The following is a 19632-nucleotide window of genomic DNA, read 5'->3' on the forward strand; positions in this document are numbered from 1 at the left end:
ACAGAAAAGACTTAGAAATTTTTTTGCAATTGTTTATCTGCTAAGCGCAGACCATGCGTTAATCGCCCAGTCTTCACACGCTAAGCCCGAGCTTGCTCGCGCTAAGCACAGAGACCCCTGATTGGTTGGCTGAATAGTTCAGCTAAGCGCACATCACTATGCTAAGCCCAACATCTTTACTGTAATTGAACCTTAATTTGTGGGCTTAGCGTGGATGATGCGCTAAGCGCCAACTCTCCTTTGGAAAAATTTATTGTAGTAGTGCTAAGCCCCAGATCCATTTTGGAATTTGAGTTTTCAAGTTGGGCTTAGCGGGGCAGGATGCGCTAAGCGCCAATCTCTTACTGTTTTTGAATTCTTGGAAGTGCGCTTAGCGCACCTGTTGCACTAAGCCTGAACTACTCTCTGTAAGTTGAAGCTTGATTGTGCGCTAAGCCTAACATCTCAGGCTAAGTGTATATTGCAGAAAATATCATGTTGCAGAAAACACTAAGCGTAGCTTGCTGCGCTAAGCCCCAGATGCTCACTGGAATTTGAAACTTCAAGTTAGGCTTAGCATGAGGTTAGGCTAAGTGCTTGGGATTTTAAACTCAATCATCACATGGGCACGCTAAGCACAGCTGTGTGCTAAGCGCGCCATACAAATTTTAGTTTTTAAAAACCAAAGGCTGAGGCACTTGGGTGTTACCCAAAAATCATTTGCCTTTGCCTTTGCTAACCCTGAGCGTTTGTGGATTTCTGCTGTGTGTTGAAACTAACTACTTGCTCTGTTCTTACTTCATTATGCATTACAATCACAATCAAAGTAAGTGAGTACATTTTCAATTTCATTTTCATCCTTCAAACCATAGGATAGATTATTTCTTGCTTTCTTAGTTAGTAATGTTGTTAAGTTAAGGTTTTTAGTTTTAGGGTTAGACACTCTAGGATTTTAGGTAACTTAGAAGCCCATTAGGGGCAATGTGGCTGAAAGGGGTGAAGACCCCTGTGTTTCTATTTGGAAATCGCGGTGAACGCGCTAAGCACGCCTGCTGCACTTAGCCTATTCATCGCAGCTGTTAAATTTTTGGATTTCCAGATAATCGCGCTAAGCAGACCATGTCGCGCTAAGCGCGTTTATCCCTGCTGATGAACGAAAGTGATGAACCCACTAAGCGCGTCTGTGCGCTAAGGGGGCCTAGTGTTCAAACATTAAGATTTTTGAAATTTTTGTTCAGCGCTTAGCCTGATCAGCGCTAAGCCTGACCTGTCAGGCTAAGCACCACTATGCTTCTGTGTTTTAACCCTTTGAATAATGCTAAGCGCAGTTGTTGCGCTAAGCCCTTGTTGTGTGTCAAAGAGGTTGAGCTAAGCGTGCCCTGCTACGCTAAGCTCAACTCTCTCACTGTTTTTGAGTTTTTGTAGTTAGGCTAAGCACGTCCTGTGCGCTAAGCCCGAGTGTCATTCTGGTGAGCCTAAGCTAAGCACGCCATGCTGCGCTAAGCCCAGACCCTCTTCTATTTTGAAAATTGTAGAGTTAGGCTAAGCCAAGCATGTTGCGCTAAGCCTAATCTGCAGAAAAATATTTTTTGTGTCTTTAGGCTAAGCGCGAGTCTACTACGCTTAGCCCATGAGTAAAGTGTTATAAGGCGCACTAAGCCCATCCTTCTGTGCTAAGTGCCCAGTTCAAATTTCAGTTTTATTTTTTTGTTTTTGTTGAAACTAACCTATGCTAATCTTTTGTTGTTTGATCTTATATTTTCATATGGCTTCCAAGAAAAGAAAGTTCATTGCTTCTTCATCTTCTCATATCAAATTTGACAAATCAAGATTCCATTCTCAGGAAGCTTGCGACAGATATAATGATATTGTGGTGCCAAGGAAACTACTACTAGAGAGAAATGTAGTAGTATACTACACTGAATTTGACGAACTTAAGAGGAATTAGAAAGAAGAAAATGGGATAAGGAGTTGACAAGCTTCACTGAAGGTAGTATTGATGTAGCTATTGTCAAGGAATTCTACGTAAACCTCTACGACTCGGAAGACAAGTCACCTAAGCAGGTGAGGGTCAGAGGCCATCTGATCAAGTTTGATGAACATACTTTGAACACTTTTCTGAAGACCCTAGTGATTCTGAAGAGGGGGAAAATCTCTGTGCTTATTCCTGGTTTGCACTCCTGAGGCCTGATCTTCAGGAGTTGGCTGCTAAGCTCTACATCCCAGGGAGGGGATTTGAGCTAAATGCTGATGGTCAGCCTTTGAAGATTTTAAGGAAGAACATGATCACTTTAGCTCAGACATGGAGCGTTCTTTCCATCTCTAACTTGGTTCCTACCTCCCACACATCTAATGTCACATTAAATAGGGCCAAGTTAATCTATGGAATAATTATGAAGATGGACATGAATTTGGGTTACCTCATCTTTCACCAGATCTCTATTATAGCTCAGCATGACTCCTCTAGGCTTGGATTTCCAGCATTAATCATAGCTTTGTGTAAAGCTAGAGGAGTCACATCATGATGCAATCCTACCCCCCAAGGGTATTAATGGAAGCTTGCTTGTGGATCTTCTATGGAGGCTGGATCTTTGAGCTTCAATGAGGTCCTTCAATGGTGGTTTTCCACCATGGACATGCAGTGGAAGGCAAAGGAGAAGAGGAGAGGGGAGGCACCATCCACTAGGGAATAAGCCATGGAAGAAGGAGCTTCACCACCAAGAATGTGCCTTGGATAAGAAGCTTGAAGAGGATGCTTTAATGGAGGAAAAGAAAGAGAGAAGGGGGGAGCATGAAATTGAAGGAATAAAAGAGGGAGAGAAGTGGAACTTTGAAGTGTGTCTCATAAGACTTTCATTCATCAAAGTTACAACAAGTGTACCACATGCTTCTATTTATAGACTAGGTAGCTTCCTTGAGAATCTTTTTTGAGAAAACTTCCTTGAGAAGCTTCTTTGAGAAAACTTCCTTGAGAGCTAGAGCTTAGCTACACACACCCCTCTAATAACTAAGCTCACCTCCTTGAGAAGCTTCCTTGAGAAGATTCCTAAAGAAGCTAGAGCTTAGTTACACACACCTCTCTAATAGCTAAGCTCACCTCCTTGAGATGAGAAGCTAGAGCTTAGCTATACACCCCCTATAATAGCTAAGCTCACCCCATTCCCAAAATACATGAAAATACAAAAAAAAAGTCCCTACTTGAAAGACTACTCAAAATGCCCTGAAATACAAGGCTAAAACCCTATACTACTAGAATGGCCAAAATACAGGGCCCAAAAGAAGGAAAAACCTATTCTAATATTTACAAAGAATAGTGGATCCAACCTTGACCCATGGGCTCAAAAATTTACCCTGAGGTTCGTGAGAACCCTAGGGCCTTCTTTAGCAACTCTAGCCCAATCCTCTTGGAGTCTTCTATCCAATACCCTTCGGGGTAGGATTGCATCACATAAGATTCTAGATCCCTAAAGAGCCTCAGCCTTGCCATTAACTTGGCATATATTAAGAAGAATTGTTGGAATCTAAATGATCCAACAGATACATTCAAAGGGCCAAAGAAAACCAGGGGCAAGAGACCAGAGGCCCCTACTACTTTAGTAGCACCAAAGACAGTCGCACCTTCTTCATCCACAGCTCTAGCACCTCCCAGTTTGACTCCAGCTATTCTTGCTCCATTTCCATTTCAGCTTCCAGCTCTTTCATCTTCTGGACCATCAAAGTTTTTATTTACACCAGAGATGCTTCATTCTATGCTCCAGAGCTTACACAAGGGGTAGGCCATTATCAGGCAGAGCCTTCAGAGCTTGGGCCTGCCATCCATCATGAGCATGGATGAGTTTGACACATAGGTGGCTTGGCTAGGAGCCCTGCCTTCTCCTTCTGAAGGGGGTGGGGCCTCCGCAGCCCAGGAGCCTGAGCCAGAGGAGCCCACAGCAGCAGCTGAGGAGCCAGTAGAGGGGGAGGATGAGCTCACTCCTCCTGAGCCCTTTTATTATGATACAGATGTACACATGGCTCAGGAGGAGGAGACTTCTACAGATCAGATGCCAGAGCCACCTCCTGCACCAGCCTCTAAGGACACCTTGCCATCAGTACTAGCCATGGAGCCAGAGCAGCCCATTCTTCAGGATGTACCAACTGCTCTAGTGCTGGATTTAAACAAAGATTAGCCACAGGATGAGCAGGATGTTTAAATTCTGTTTTGTTTTAATTTATGCAAATTATGAACAATTTAGTTTATCAGTTATTTAATTGCTTTATGTTTTAGTCATTTAAATTTAGTCATTTAAATTCCAGTCTTTTGAAATTCCAGTTATTTTAGTGTTGTTGAGTGCTTGTACAAAAAGGTTGTTTGAACAGTGAAATGATTGAATTTGATATTTAGTGGTGTGTTTTGTTTGAAATGAATGGTTGTGTTTGTGAATGAATTGATTGAGCAAATGTATGAATTGAGTGGATTGGAATGATTAGATGTTTGTTTTGATCAAGATTGCAGTCATTAGAAGAGAATAAGCATGTGAATGGAAGTATGACTGAAAATGTTAGTCAGTTTGTCAAATTGATTATGAAGGAATGCATTGACCACATCCCGGTGAGAGTGTGATCCTTAAATTTTGAGAGAAACAACTATCATTTAGTACTGATTTTTGCATGAATCTCTTAAGTATGGACTGGATGCATGAATTGAAGATGATGAAGGCCATGTGTTGATTGTGATAACCACTTAGCCAAAAAGCTGACCCTGTGCTCGAATAATATCCCTTGCACCCAGCTTGAGCTGAATGAATTATTGATTGATTGAATCCTGAGCCTATACAGTGTTATTTCCTGCTACCTTGTCTTAGGTTGTAGGAGAGCATCATCCACAGAAGCTTGGTTCAAAGCAAATTTGTCCTAAATTTGGGGGAGTAATTATCAAGGTAAATTTGTTCCAAATTTGGGGGAGATACTGGGTAAGAATTGAAATGGTCAAAGAAAATAGCATACACACACTATTTCTATATATACACATATTGTTCCTATATATGTGTTTAAAAAAAACTATAAATATGGATCAATCTAATAAGTATGTATGTTGTAATTCCATGAATGAAAGCTAAGTGCCTAAATCAAGGCAAGTTTGGGGTAGGAATGAAATCAAAGTAAGGTTATCTATGGATGAATGCTCTCCTAGAATCTAAGCTTTCGAATCCTAGAAAAACCATGATTTGTTGGCAGCCAAACCTATTACAAGCCTAGAAAGTCCTTCGGATTCATTTTGTGTGTTCATTGTTGTATGATATGATATGAAATGCAAAGGTTGGGACTTGTGTCAGTTGTTTATGATGGAATGAGCCTAAACACTTGAGCTTGAGTGAAACAATGACTGTGAGGTTTTGGTTGATGATCCTTCCTTGATTTCTACCATCCTTACTAGCTTATTTCAGTTGTAACTTTAATGTGTATGTTCTTATCTTTGAAAAACTGCATGTTTGTGAAAAGCAATTGATTGAAGAAGTCCATGATATTCAGTTCATATGGTTGAATTTCTATGTGAAGCAAACACCACTTTGAGTGATCACTGTAGTTTGTCACTTGAGGACAAGTGAACTGTTCTTTCTTTGCTTGAGGATAGGCAAAACTGTAAATTTGGGGGAGTTTGTTAGTCGTCTTATACGACTAACTTTTGTATAGAAAACATTTTCCAAAACTTGTATAGTTCTCCAAATTATGGTTATTTTGTAGTGATTTTTGTAAATAAATCTTGTTTTATTGTTAAAGTTGTCTCTAGAATATTTCCATTGGATTTAATGATGAAATCTGTGTAATTTCAGGTGAAAAAGAGGCTAAGTCATGAAGTGCTAAAAATGACAGTTGAGCTCAGCTCATTAGTTGGGCTAAGCTCGCATCCACCGCTAAGTGCAGCTTCAGTGCACTTAGCACAACAGAAGAATCTAGCACAACACCAATATCAAGGTTGCGCGCTAAGTGTGAGATCAGTGTGCTAAGCACAACGATTGTCTTCAGCCAGGCTTAGCGCATGACTGGCGCCAAGCCCAAATCCACTTACTCGCGCTAAGCACGAGGGTGGCACTAAGCGCGACGTCGCAGATTTAGAGCCTATTTCAAGTCCGTCTTGTGTAGAATTAGGGTACAACAGATAGATGATTTTTAGAGACGAGAGCACACCACAATGCCTATTTCAAGAAAGGAGCTCTGGAGGCACCAAGAGGAGCAGCTTTTGCAGAGAGACCTAGGTTTTGTAATTAGAGAGAGATTAGTAAGTTGCAGAGCGATTGTGAGATGTTGAGAAAAGGAGGAGGGATCCTCCTTCTTGTGTAAGGAACAATTATTCTCTACAATTAATCTCATTTGTGTTAGGGTTTTTCTGTATGGTTGGCTAAACACTCTTGTTGGGAATTTCTAAGGAATAGCTGATGTAATTATTTTAATATCTGATTGATTGTGTTTTCCGTATTCAATGCTTCTTTGAGTTCTTTCAATGCTTAATTTCTACATGCTCTTGGTCTGATCACCCATTTGTATGTTTAGTTAGGTGACTTTAGCATTGGGAAATGTACTGCTGCCTTAGAACTTGATAGAAGCAGGATTGAAACTTAGTCTTAAATGAGGGATCTACCGATTAAGTTTTAGTTTTCTTAATATGTTGTGATGATAATGCTGTTTAATCTAAGTCTAGTCCAACAAGAGAGATCCGAGGATGAAGCTTAGGTTAAATTAGTCTAAACTTACGTAAGTTGATTAAGCTGAGTCTAGTCCAACAAGAGGATGAAGCTTAGGTTAAATTAGTCTTGAAGCTCCTAGGGAGTTCTTTCCAAACTCTTGCTATATATGCAACTAGGAGAGCACAATTCCAAGCCAAAACGATTTCTAATAATTTTAAACAAAACCCATCATGGAATCCTCTTGAGAAGAAGAAAATGGAACCAACAAATCTAAGAAGGATAGGAGAAGTGCTCAACATTTAATAATCAACCCAAGAAGCTACAGAGAATAAGGAACAAACCACCAATAGTGTAGGAACTCCAACCTTTAGCTTTAAGGTGAAGAGGAAGTTTGGAGAGGAAGAAGGAAGTGAAAGAAAGTGAGGAGTGGATGATGTTTCCGATTTTTAAAAAGCTTGAGAGAGAGTTTGTGGTGAGTTTTGGGCTTTTCCTACCTATCCAAACCTTTTTCCTATACACACCAATTTTTACATGTGCTGCCCAAAATCAAGCCCAATAACCATAAAAGAGCACTATAACACACAATACATATGGAGTTTCATCCTACTTTTATTACTTAGTTCATTAAATAACATAAATTTAAATTTTGTTTCCTCTATTATTTTAATCAAATAGTCATCATATATTATAAAAACTACAATTAATGTTACATACAACAACTCACACACTATGTTTAACTAGACCCCATTTTAATATCAAAAGTGGTGCATCACACTTTTTTGTACACAACATGTATTGGTTATTTTTTTTTCCGAATAAATATTTACCAAATAATAAATTTTCTAAATTCATACCATGATGAAATTAACCAAATTCATACCATGATGAAAATAACCAAAAGTATAGTGATTTGGCTTAGAACCTTCTCGCCCACAGCCTAGAACACATTTGTTTATTTAGTCTCATTTATTATGTTCATTACTTTCTTAGGGTTGAGATATGATTTGAGCATTAGATTGTCTTTGTATGTATTTATTCCTGTAGAGAGCCAAAGAACCCAATACTTAAAAGGAAGACGCTAGCAATAGGAAAATTGCCTTGTTACCTTCACACATGAACACAAAGAAAAGGATAAATACCCATTATGATCCTAAAACTAAGGTGGTGACAAATTAGTCCCCAAAAGATGAGAAATTTAGGGTGTGTTTGGTTTGGATTTTCATTTTTTGTTTACATTTTCTGTTTTCATTTTCTGAAAACTGTTATCATTTTTAAAATATTAGAATTTTGAAAACATGTTTGATTTGACTTCTTATTTTGTGCTTTCAAGAAATAAAAACACTGAAAATGTGTTTTCAAAAGGAAAAATATTTTTAGATTGGCTTAAAATTACATTTCTTGCCTCCGCGTTTTCATTTAACCCAAAATGAGGTTTCTAGTTTCAACTGAAAATGAAATTTTATTGCTTCCAATTTTTGGTTCGTTTGGAAAAATATTTTCACTGAAAATGAAAACAGAAATTCAACCAAACACATTTTCATCACCATTTTATATTTCTAGTAAAAATGAAAATAGAAAACAACCAAACCAAACACCCCTTAAATTTAGTATCTGAATATGTAAAAAGTGTGACCAAATTGGTTTAGTAATTAAATTTGTGAGATCATTTTGTCAATCAGTTGTAATGTTCAAGGATCAATTTGACAATAAGTTGTATTTCTTAGGACTAATTTAATATTAAATTTCAAAGTTTAAGGATCAATTCGTCATTAATTTATCAACAAGATTAATTTATCGTACTTTTTATCAAATTGATAATTAAATTTAAAATTTTTATTTTTAAGGATCAATTTATTATCATCACATTCTTTAGGAATCAAAATAATTATTTATCCAAAAAGAAAAGGTAAGAAAAAGAAATATCATGCTATCATAAAAGTGCAACTTTCAATGAAAGGACGAAAGATATATTATAAATTTTCATTTTAAATCATATTGAAATTATGACATCCTTAACATGACGTGAATTCACCTACTTGCCATGAATGGGCAACCACCAAAAAAACGGTCACACTCAACCTTGCAAAATCCAAGCCATACACAGCTCATAGACTCAGGAGAGCCGAACTACTTTGAGCGTCAATTTAATAAAAAAAATAGTTTAATAATAACAATGAAGTTATCGGATAAGTTTAGATTAATTTTTAATTTTAAAATGGTTTTCTTTAAAATAATTAAAATTAAACATAACAATAAAAACCGAATTTTGCCTTGGATTTTCATGTGGTTTGCTTCCCTAGCTTTTCATAAGTCATAAATGTCATTGGTGATCTATCGTTGTGGTTTAACATTGTAATTTCTTAAAGCATATTAGCAAAATATAAGCAATTTGTTTGTCCCCTATGTTTCGTTTTATGGAAGTGTAAAGGAAAGAAATTAGCTTTTTTCTTTTGGAAGGGAGGTGAAAAGGGAGTAAAGAGAAAAAGTGCCTGAGATTCGTTAATATAAAATCTCATTCTATAAAATAATATTAGTCCTAATAGATGATCAATTTTTGTTAAGTATATACATTTTAGTCTTTACATAATGCACCTTTATTTTTTTTACGTATTACATGATACACCTTATTAACTAAAAAGATAATTTTTGTATTACTTTATACGGACATAACGGAATTTGTATTAAAATATTATTATTATTATTATTATTATTATTATTATTATTATTATTATTATTATTATTATTATTATTATTATTATTATTATTATTATTACTCAACCAACCAAATACTCAAATAGAAACTGATTCTCTTTTACCTTTTTCCCTTTTTCTTTCAACTCATACAGCTTGAAAATTTACTTATTTTTATACTTTTCTCTCTCTATTGTCACTCTTTTTTATAAAATTATATGTAACAACTTTTTTTCCTGAATACTTAATATACTTCTACGTCTAAAATGTACCTCAAAATCACTGATTAAACTAAATTTCCAAATTCATGTGCATGTTAGCACCACTAATTAAGCTGAATTTCGTGCCAATTCATACACGTGTTGAGTGGTTTTATAAAAGATTGTTTTTGTGACAAGTTGTTTTACATCACCTTCGTCTCTTCCTATATTGTAATAAGCAATAAGTCTTATTGTGTATTAATTTAATAATTTCCAATTTGGACTTTCACTTAAACAAGAATGCACTTAAGAAACTTTCTCAATTGGAAGTAGTAGAAACAGGATCGGAGGTAGAGTAATTTCATATATATTACTTTGAAAAAATCTTAATGCTATGTACGACTTTGAAGGGTTAAAGAGAGAGATATTTTGAAACAGAGAAGAAAAACAGAGAAATTACAGACAGGAAAAATAATAGTCAAACATTACCGGTGGCGCCGGTCAACGGTTGATAAACCTCTCTCTCTCTAAAGCTCTTCTTTATGTCTCTCTCTCTTGCTTGGTCTTTGAATTCTGTGGAGGAGCTTCTTGGGTTGGTTCTCTGAGTTTTTACCTCCTCTGGTCTGATCCAAAAAGGCTTAATTTTCTTTGTTCCGAGGAAAAAATTCTGCTTTTGAATTTGTTGGTTTTCAAGCTTGGTGTAGAAGGAAATGGCAGTAAGTTTTTTTTTTAATTTTTTTTTCTCTTTTTGTATTTTTGTTTTTCATTTGTTATGGTTTGGTTGTGTTTCATGTGTCTGTGATTGCTGTGAAAATTGTGGAGAAGGGTAAGGGAAACTGAGTTTAGTTTCAATCTATTACATTATTGTGTTGTTTGTTTTGCTGTATTAGATAGAGGTTATTTTTTCCTTCCTTCACATGTTATCTCTTCTGTTCATCTTTTGAAGCTTCGATATGGTTGACCAAAATTAGAGGCTTACTTTATTTGGTCAACCTTTTGTCACTAATCAACCATTAGCAGCTTCATCTTTCTGCTTCTTGGAAACATGAAGCAATTCAATTAGAATCTTATTATGTAGACTTTTCTTGGTTTTCTTTTGTTTGCTTTGGCAGCTAGTTTCATAAATCACGTTGAGTTAACAATTTGGCTTAGCCTTGTGAATACTGAATAGAGGTTTGTTTTGGTTTCATAGATTTCTGACTTATTCTTTGTAAGGTGTGGATCTTGTAACAACACAGTAAAATTTCTAGTTGTATGTGTTGTGACTTGTAGTTTTTTCTGGAATCAAAATATGACAAACTAAGCAGCTAACTGAATTGTATAACTTAGTCCATAAACGCAAACAGAAAAAATTGCAGTGATAATATTTCATGATTTATAAGGAAGAGAGCAAATTTGCACACCTACAAGTACAAGGAAGTTACTTTCTTCGTTTGATGGTGAATTATCTCATTGTTGTTCCCAACATGTTTCTCATCACAAGGCATTTAGGTTTGGAGTTACTTTTAATGTGTGAATCAAATCAAGGTTTCTGACAATTTTGTACTGAAAAAGAAAATTTGGAAAATTGTGCAAACCAGGTATTGAAATTTGTAGTCAACAATCACTAATTTCAACTATAATACACTGCTATTTATGCAGATAATTATGTGGATGTACCATGATTAGATAAGATTACTAACCTACAAAACTTCGGAAACCTTTGCAACAGCCCAATTGTCTTCTATTGTTTTTCAGCAGAAAGACATCTGAAATCACGTTTGAACCAAAATGGCCATACATGAAATCCACAATTACATACACATTCCTTCATGGCTAGAGGAACACCTTATGGTCAACAATCACTAATTTTCAGTATGTTTGGACATGTAAAGAAAGAAATAAGAAGAACAAAAATAGAAGAGAAGAAAAATTGAGTTCTTTATCTGCTTTTTTTGTTTGGCTATTTCTCTCTTGACTATTTCTTTCCTTCTAACTTATCATGATCCAAACCAAGCTTTAATGTATTCATGCACAGATGCATTGTATTGATTAGAAATATAAAATTGTCATAAGTTGGTCTTATTGGGAAGATTCTTGTGTATGTTGTTCTGATATTCACAGCCACAGTTTTCTCGTTGGTAGTGATTTTGTTTTATGTTGAATATTGTAATATGTTTTCAATTTGATATATTCTGTCCAAGAATCTGGTGTAGTGGAAAACCTGACCTTAGGCAAATTTGTGGAAGGTCTTTGTGTTCCAGGCACTGGTTCTGAGTGCTAGAGGTGGTGGCACAAAGGGCACTTCTAAACTCAAATTAGAGGCAGTGCTGGGAGGCTAGTGTCTGAGGTTGAAGATTCTATTTTTTGCCTTAATTTGTAGCAGATATAGCTTATTTGGAGAGCAATCCTTTAGACTAGTCCTTTTAATTTAGGGATTGAAAAGAATCTTTGAGATTTTTTCGCTTAATTCCTTGATACTGGTAGATTTTGTGTGATCTATACCAGCTTCCAGATTTGGTGGGGGCGAAATCATTGGTTATCAATTTTCTAAGCCCTGATCTGAAAGTAGTATAATGTATTCCCTTTTGCAATGAAACAAAAGGAGCAATACTGCTGTTTTTTTTTTCTTTGTTGTTATTTGCATTATGAATGACTCTGATTCTTGATTTTGAGTTGGAATAGAACATTTATTAGCATTTGAAACTTGTATTCTGGGGTCTATTTATTGAAACTTAACAAGAAATTTTCAATGTGTCAATTTGGCAGCAACGTTCTCATGTACCCAAATTTGGCAATTGGGATAGTGGAGAGAATGTTCCTTATACAGCATATTTTGACAAGGCGCGGAAAGGTCGAACTGGGGCAAGGATAATAAATCCAAATGACCCTGAGGAAAATGCTGATTTAAGTCTGGATAATCCATCATCTGATCACCTACCTCCTACCAGACCCAGAGCTAATTCAGAGGATCAATCCGGAAAAGGATCATTGCCTTTGGAAGATGATCCTAAGCATTTTGTCGACTCTCCAGCTCGTCATGACAATGTAAGCAGTAGGAGTGGCAGTAGAAGCCACGGAGTAGGTTCTGCTGAAAACCGTAGAAGACATTCGACACAAAGTACTGGTTCCGAGTACAGTATTGAACGTTCACCACTTCATCGCCAGGCTAGAGCCCCTGGCAGAGACAGTCCCCAGTGGGAACCAAAGAATTCATATGACAACAGCCAGGGAACACCTGGGAGATCTCGGTTAAGACCGGTTAATCGAGGAGATGAAACAGTTAGTTTTCTTTTCTGCTTCCTTTGTTTTACTATTTATGGCATGAAAAAAGAAAATCATATATAGTACCATGGAGACCAAGAAAGACATTGGGAGAAGTTGTTTAGAGGAACTTCATGGTAAATAGTGTTTCTAAAAATTTGTTCTTTAACTGAGTTGAATGATGTCATGTGATTCATGAAGCCAACCTCACGGACCAGGATTCTTTGCAGTTTAAAAGCAACTGCAGGGTCTTGCAGTCAACATCTGAGGGTCCAATTTTTGTTAGTCTTTAATTATTTAATATTTTTTATGGCCAAGCTGTGACTGCAGAGAATCTGTTTCCCCAACCTCACCTTGTGGGATAAGGCTTTTGTTGTTGTTATAGTACCAAGGATTTGACCTTGTTATCTTAGTGAAATTTTCTTTTGTATTTTATGATTTTGATATTCTGATAATGCAGCCGGATAAAGGTGCAGCTGTTCCAAAGTTTGGTGACTGGGATGTGAATAACCCATCATCAGCAGATGGCTTTACTCACATTTTCAACAAAGTGAGGGAGGAGAGACAGGGTGTCCCAGGACAAGTGCCGGGAACGCCTAATGAGAGACCACAAGCTATTAGGGGCCAATCTAACGATGACAAAGTCCAGGTATGTAATGAGATAGTAGATCTGTTAGTTTGAGTTTCCACAGACTGTGGTGCTTATCTTTATGCTATTTCTTGCTTCTCCAGTGTTGCTGCTTCGCATGGGGGGGCAAAAAATGATTTCTTGGATTAGAAGTGTGAATGATAATATTTGAACAAAAATGATGGAAAAGATAGCGTTGTGAATGATCATGAGGTGTGTGTAGCTCTTGTAAATATCCAAGGCTCTCTCTCCAAGCGGGAAGACATCGATGAAGTAAATTGACTGCAACTACTTTGTTCCTTTTCTTCTCCCTTTTGTTTTTCTTTCAAATATTCAAGGAGACTCTTTGGATGCAAGATTGTGCTTTTTCTTTGTTTTTTCTTCATTTTGAGCCTTCTGTTGTGTTACTGTTATGCTTTACAATTCAAATTAACTGTATTTACCTGAGATATAGAGGGAGATTGGTTATATAATTATTTTCCAATGAATTGATGGGTTGTGACTCGAGTTCTATTGTGTTCATGTTGGTGTTGAACTCCTCTAGTTTAGCTGGAGAATGATCCGGTAGCAAATTGTTTCAAAAAGTGATCTTATCATGGTCTGTTTGTTTCTGTTTGTTTCAGTTAATCAAGTAAGTTCATATTCTATTTGAATTTGTCACTTTTTGACCATATTAGTGCGCCCCTTTTGACTGCTAGACCCATGTTCTTCCTTTAAAACTTTTGGCCGATATGGTGGGACCACTACTTTTTTGAAGGCCATTGCGGGAAAGTTATGTGCATTCCATGAAGAAGTTTTCGTACCTTTCTTCATTCATTTACCTAATGATTACAATATACCTTTTGGTAATCAAACTTGAAAAGATTGTAGGGTTACTATCTCCGTATCTAATCAGAGGGCAGAAAAACTTTATAACATATAGACAAAAGAATTTTTCATTCTCAACCCAATGATGCATTTAGTCCCCTACCTTGACCGTATCAAACTTTTCCAATTTATGTACCCGTAAAGCTGTTATCGTGAGAAATCTTAATTATTAGCTGAAATGAGCTTGGTTATAACTGCTTCAACATGATCCAAAATTTGAATGAAGAATCAAACCATTTGATTGTCTAAGAGGGGAAATGTGTTTCTTGACCTTTTGTGGGCTCTCAAATTACTAAAGAAAACATTTTATTTGTGGTGAATCTTAACAGGCATATGAACAAACTAAAGTAAAAGTGGAATTCAAATGAAAACAATAAATTTGGCAAAGTTAACTGGAAAAGAATTGCATTGATTGGTTGTCTAGTAGAAGCTCCCTACAAACGATTCTGAAACATCTCCCACGTTTTGACTTTTTAGGAACTGCTTCCTAGATCATGGGCTTTTTACGCCAAATTATCTTTACGAACAGCTATATCTTATCACTAATCTGAAATAACAAACAATCCCCTTTTCAATTATGTTTCTATCTTGATTCATCCGGATAATTGAAAATGTTTCGACTGGTAGCAAAAGCCAAGCTGGTAAGACAAAGAAACTGAATTTGTTGAATATGAAAGATTATTTTGCTCTTGCAAAGAAAAAAAAAATAGGAGGCACAAAATGCTAGTTCTCCTCAAGGTTTTCTTCCAAAGCTTAGTCTAATCAGGCTAATATCCCTCTTTTTTCGGTTAATATTTTAGGGGTTTTTTATGCATCAGAAAATAAAAGACACAGAAATACAAAGAGGAACAGCCATGAGCTTTGGGCTGAGACCCGCAGGACATTGATGCCAGACTTTAAAGGGAACACCATCTGAAGAACCTTTCTTGGCTAGGCCATCCGCCACTTGATTACCTTCTTTCGGGTAATGCCTGAAGGTAAGAGACCACTGCAAATGCCTGAAGGTAAGAGACCAATGCAAATGCCTGAAGCTTCTGATCTTGTTAACCAGAGGGTACAAAGGATGATAGATCCCAACGTCGTCGTGAATCATGTTGATGGTTGATTGAGAGTCCGACTCACAGATTAGAGAAGTAATTTCCTCCAACCAAGTTATATTGAGACCATTAAAAATAGCCTACAACTCCACATTGATAATGTTGGTAAAACCGCACGAACCTTGGAAAACAATCTTCCATCGACCCCAATGATCTTGGATAACTCCACCGAAACCCAAGACCCCAGGGTGCCAAGAGAGCTCCCATCCGCATTCAACTTGGAGGTACCTTCTGGGGGAGGTGTCCATCTGATCTGAGATGTAGTCCTAGTCATGGTGTTGTACTTGAAGGCTCGAGAAACATCATCAAACAAATTGTGGATTTGGTGAAGAACTACCCAAGTATTTGTTGATGCGTTCTGAATGACCTCTTTATTTCTGAATTTCCATATAATCCAGCAGGAAATCATAAACAAAAGGCCATAGTCTGAAGAAGCATGGGAATGGAGCCAATCTGCAATATTCATGTCCCCTTGGTGATGGCTGACGTCCAACCGCAAGGCACTCCAAACTCCCACCACTTTAGGACAATCCGCAGCATGTGCACTATAGATTCTTCACTTGAATTGCACCTGTGACAAAGAAAACCAAAAGAGACGTGACGGTTAAAGCGAAACAGATTTGTGGGAATGTTTTCATTGGCAATGAGCAAAAGAAAGAACTTGATATTCTCTGGGATTTTTTGAGACCAAACCCAAGATCCTCTCCCTCGTAAACCAGCAGTGGGTAATCGGGCCTTTGTGAGCCAACCAAACGCGAATTTCACTGAACAATTACCACGAGAAGATATATAATTAAAGTTAAAAGAAACATGATTCACACCTAAATTATAATTAAGTCTTACTTCATTATAGGAATAGAAGTTATGGCTGTTAGTTTCAAAAATAAAATTAATTGTACCCAAAAAATAATATATATATATATAGGCTGACTTATCAGATTTTATGTAAGTCAATTCGTAGGTTCCTGTAGGCCGGCCTGGCCTATTCTTGGCTCATTACCTATCATAGGCTTCTTTTTTTAAAGGCTCGACTCGGCTTACATAAGAGTCTGGCTTGACCTAGGAGCCTATCTAAAAGTCTGTTTAAAGATGTCTTTGACCAATTAATTGTTTTATTAAAACCTAGTGAAATACTAACTAAAAAAAGAAACTTATAAAATTTCGTATAAGTAATGTACAAATCCAAAAATAATTGATAAACAAAATCATATTGAATTCAAGTTCTTAAAATACAATGTATATCAAAAGAAAATGAAAAAAAAAAGAGCATAATATTAAAAAATATATGGATTAGAGATGATTTATACTAATATAGCCAAATAAAAATATTTAAATTGTCTAAAAATGTCTTTACAAAACATTTTTTTTTAAGTATTAATCTGATTGTTTTATCATTTTAACTTTGAGTCTTTTTTTTTTAAAAAAAAATTTTCACATGCAAGTGAATTCTCTAAGCACTTTATGTTATTTCATCCTGTCATTCATAATGCCATAAAAATGGGATAGATAATAATAATAATTATTATTATTATTTAAACAAACCAACTTGTCAAGCTTAACAAGCTTTTTTTATAGTTTGACTTTGACCTTTTTATCTAAAAAAGTTTTTTAAAAAACTTGAGTTTGACCTTTATAATAAACAAGCCAAGCCGAACCAAGCCTTAAATAGCCCGAGTCAAAAGCCCTTGACAAGCAACTCGCTCATTTCCATCCCTACCCACGAATAATAACGACCAGGGTATTCCTTTCTTCTGAACAAGAGGGGTGTTGCTAGATGCATCCAACAACATTGCTGATGTACCCAACATTTTTTTAATACCCAAAATGTCCCTAGTTTATTGTTCTTTTTAATTTCTGGCTGAGTGGTGATTCGTAAGTGGATTTTTCACATACTGATCAATTTGATTCGTATGAATTATACGAATGAAGTTGATCATAAGTATGAAGTTCACCTATATAAAGTATACGGATGAAGTTCATCCGTATAAATCATACGAATGAACTTCATTCATATTGGTTTTTTGTTTTCATTTAATTCCTTGAATTTTTATTTTTTTAATTATTAATATGTTAAATTACTTATTTATGTATTAATTTTTTTTTACTATTATAAAATTTAATATATATTAAATTTTATAATAGTAAATATTTTTTATTTATAAAAAAATATACGGATTAAATGATTCATATAAGTTACATTATAATTAATTGTCACAAAATTTATTATTTAAATTTACATGTACATTAAATATACATTAAAAAATTTAGTATTATGTATAATAACATTATTTATTTGATAATGTAATTGATTCATTAGCTCAATTGGTTAGAGCGTTGTACTAATTATTGCTTGAACTATTAATTTTAAATTATTTTGTTACAACTATTTTTAAAAGAATTTAAAACCTCGGTACGAATGACCTAGCAACACCCTCAACAGAGAGTCACCTCGAAGATATTTAGCCTTAAACAACTGGACCCAAATTTTATGAGGGTCCTTCATCACAGTCCGTCGAGCTTGCCAAGCATAGCTACATAAGCCTCACGCGTAGTGGGAATGCCCAAACCACCCTTACTCTAAAGTTGAGTTTTAACATCCCACTTCACCCAATGCGAATGAGAAGATCCCCAGGTAAAGGATCTTGTAGTTTTATCTAACCCCTCATAAACACCGTGGGGTAACCACATATTTTTGAATGGACCAAATAATTTTAGGGTTTAATTTCCCTTTTAATGTCAAATATAACATTCTTGACACCATGAACCAAATAAAAATTATGAAGGATGCGATTTTTAAAATAATTAAAATTATAAAATTAATGATCTTATCATACGGTAATTCATTATTGGATGATAGAAAAAACTTTACGATGCCAATTTTATAAATTAAATCCACAATTTTATCATGAATAAATAATCCGTCGACACTCTCGAAAAAAATCCTTGATATAACTTAAGCTCAATTGTAAATATCTCTAGTTTAGTTCCATTAATTTCAGGTGGCTTTTAAAAAAACGTCATGGTTGGGCCTTTTCAGTATAGGATGGGTTTGAGACAACTTGAAAATTATATTATTTTGATAACTAATTATAATTAGAATTAGTTTTTGTTTGGGAAAGTTTGTTAAAAAGTTATTTGAAGGTGATTAATTTTGTTTGGATGTAAAAAAAACAATCAATTTTGACACAATAAAAGAGTTTAAAAACAGTTGGAAGAAAAAAAACACTGTTAAAAATAATCATAAGTTACAAATTTTTAGATTCATAAAAATAATTTATTTTTTCAGATAAAGTTTTTATATTAAATTTCAGCTGATATCCAAAAAATCAAACTTATTTTATAACAACTTTTTTTTCCTTTCATAAAGACAGACTAAATTGGGGACTAAAAGTTAAAGACCTACATTATATTATTTACATTAGTCTCACCAGCAAATATTTAAACTCAAAATAAATGAGGAAAAAATAAAATTAATAATTCTGTAAAAAAAATTGAACTATGTGCATCACATATTAACCTATTTTTGTTCAAATAAAATATGAATATTAGTTAATTGTAACATAAAAGATTATTTTAATGAATCTAATTTATATACACGACCAAGAATGAATCTACGTGCATGATGGGTTTTGGGGGCAATTACTCCCACTAGTTTAAAATTTTTTCTAAATGTAATATACATGTGAACTTATAAATTGTATCTGTTAATTTATTTGTATCAATACTATCCTCACAATACAAAATTTTTTGATCAGTCACTCATTACATTTTCAATATAAAATCTTCTTAATACAAATGTATAGAAACTTTTAATTATTTTAATATAACACAGCATTCTATTTATTAATATAATGCAGTAATAGAATAAATTTCTATTATATATGTATATAAAAATGTTTGTTAAACTCTATTTTAAGGAAAAATCTTCCTCTCAAGCTCTAACTGATATGATACCCCATCCTGGCGGTTAATTAACGCGTGGTACCGAAATTGAAGATTATAAAAAGCGTAAGTACAGCAGTCTAATTAACACGCCATCCATGCTCCATCAATAGGCACCTATAGTCTACAGTATATAGATAATAAAATAATTTTTTAAAACAACTTGACAAATGGCTTTATCACAAGCTTTGGTAATTAATTTGGCTTCTAATTACTAAATCTGTTTGTATATTTATTAATACGGTTGATGGTATTTATAGGAATAGTAATTATGGCGATAGCAATTAGAGGAATTTACAGGTAATTTATTTATTAATACG

General features: G+C 35.1%; 2 protein-coding genes across 2 annotated transcripts; one reads left to right on the plus strand and one right to left on the minus strand.

The window, feature by feature from the left end:
- The first annotated feature begins 10019 nt into the window (after positions 1-10019).
- Positions 10020-13926, plus strand: LOC114406331 (RPM1-interacting protein 4-like). Its single transcript, XM_028369019.1, has 4 exons — positions 10020-10251; positions 12284-12796; positions 13239-13427; positions 13511-13926. Exons 1-4 carry the CDS (start codon positions 10246-10248, stop codon positions 13541-13543), a joined length of 741 nt encoding a protein of 246 aa, XP_028224820.1. The 5' UTR covers positions 10020-10245; the 3' UTR covers positions 13544-13926.
- A 1161-nt stretch (positions 13927-15087) lies between these two features.
- On the minus strand, positions 15088-15836 carry LOC114405058. Its single transcript, XM_028367745.1, has 2 exons — positions 15492-15836; positions 15088-15414 (listed from the first exon to the last, which is right to left on the minus strand). The coding sequence occupies exons 1-2, from the start codon at positions 15834-15836 to the stop codon at positions 15088-15090; spliced, it is 672 nt and encodes a 223-aa protein (XP_028223546.1).
- Between the last annotated feature and the right edge of the window lie 3796 nt (positions 15837-19632).

Source organism: Glycine soja, chromosome 3, assembly GCF_004193775.1.
Source record: "Glycine soja cultivar W05 chromosome 3, ASM419377v2, whole genome shotgun sequence".
NCBI classification, from domain to species: Eukaryota; Viridiplantae; Streptophyta; class Magnoliopsida; order Fabales; family Fabaceae; genus Glycine; species Glycine soja.

What these genes read in the sequence shown, in the direction of transcription:
- LOC114405058 (XM_028367745.1), bottom strand. Translation starts at nt 15,836, where the DNA reads ATGAATATTGCAGATTGGCTCCATTCCCATGCTTCTTCAGACTATGGC. An exon ending in ATGGAAGATTGTTTTCCAAG is followed by an intron (nt 15,415 to 15,491) that starts GTTCGTGCGGTT and finishes ACTTGGTTGGAG; the next exon opens with GAAATTACTTCTCTAATCTG.
- LOC114406331 (XM_028369019.1), top strand. An exon ending in TTAATCGAGGAGATGAAACA is followed by an intron (nt 12,797 to 13,238) that starts GTTAGTTTTCTT and finishes CTGATAATGCAG; the next exon opens with CCGGATAAAGGTGCAGCTGT. An exon ending in CTAACGATGACAAAGTCCAG is followed by an intron (nt 13,428 to 13,510) that starts GTATGTAATGAG and finishes TTGCTTCTCCAG; the next exon opens with TGTTGCTGCTTCGCATGGGG.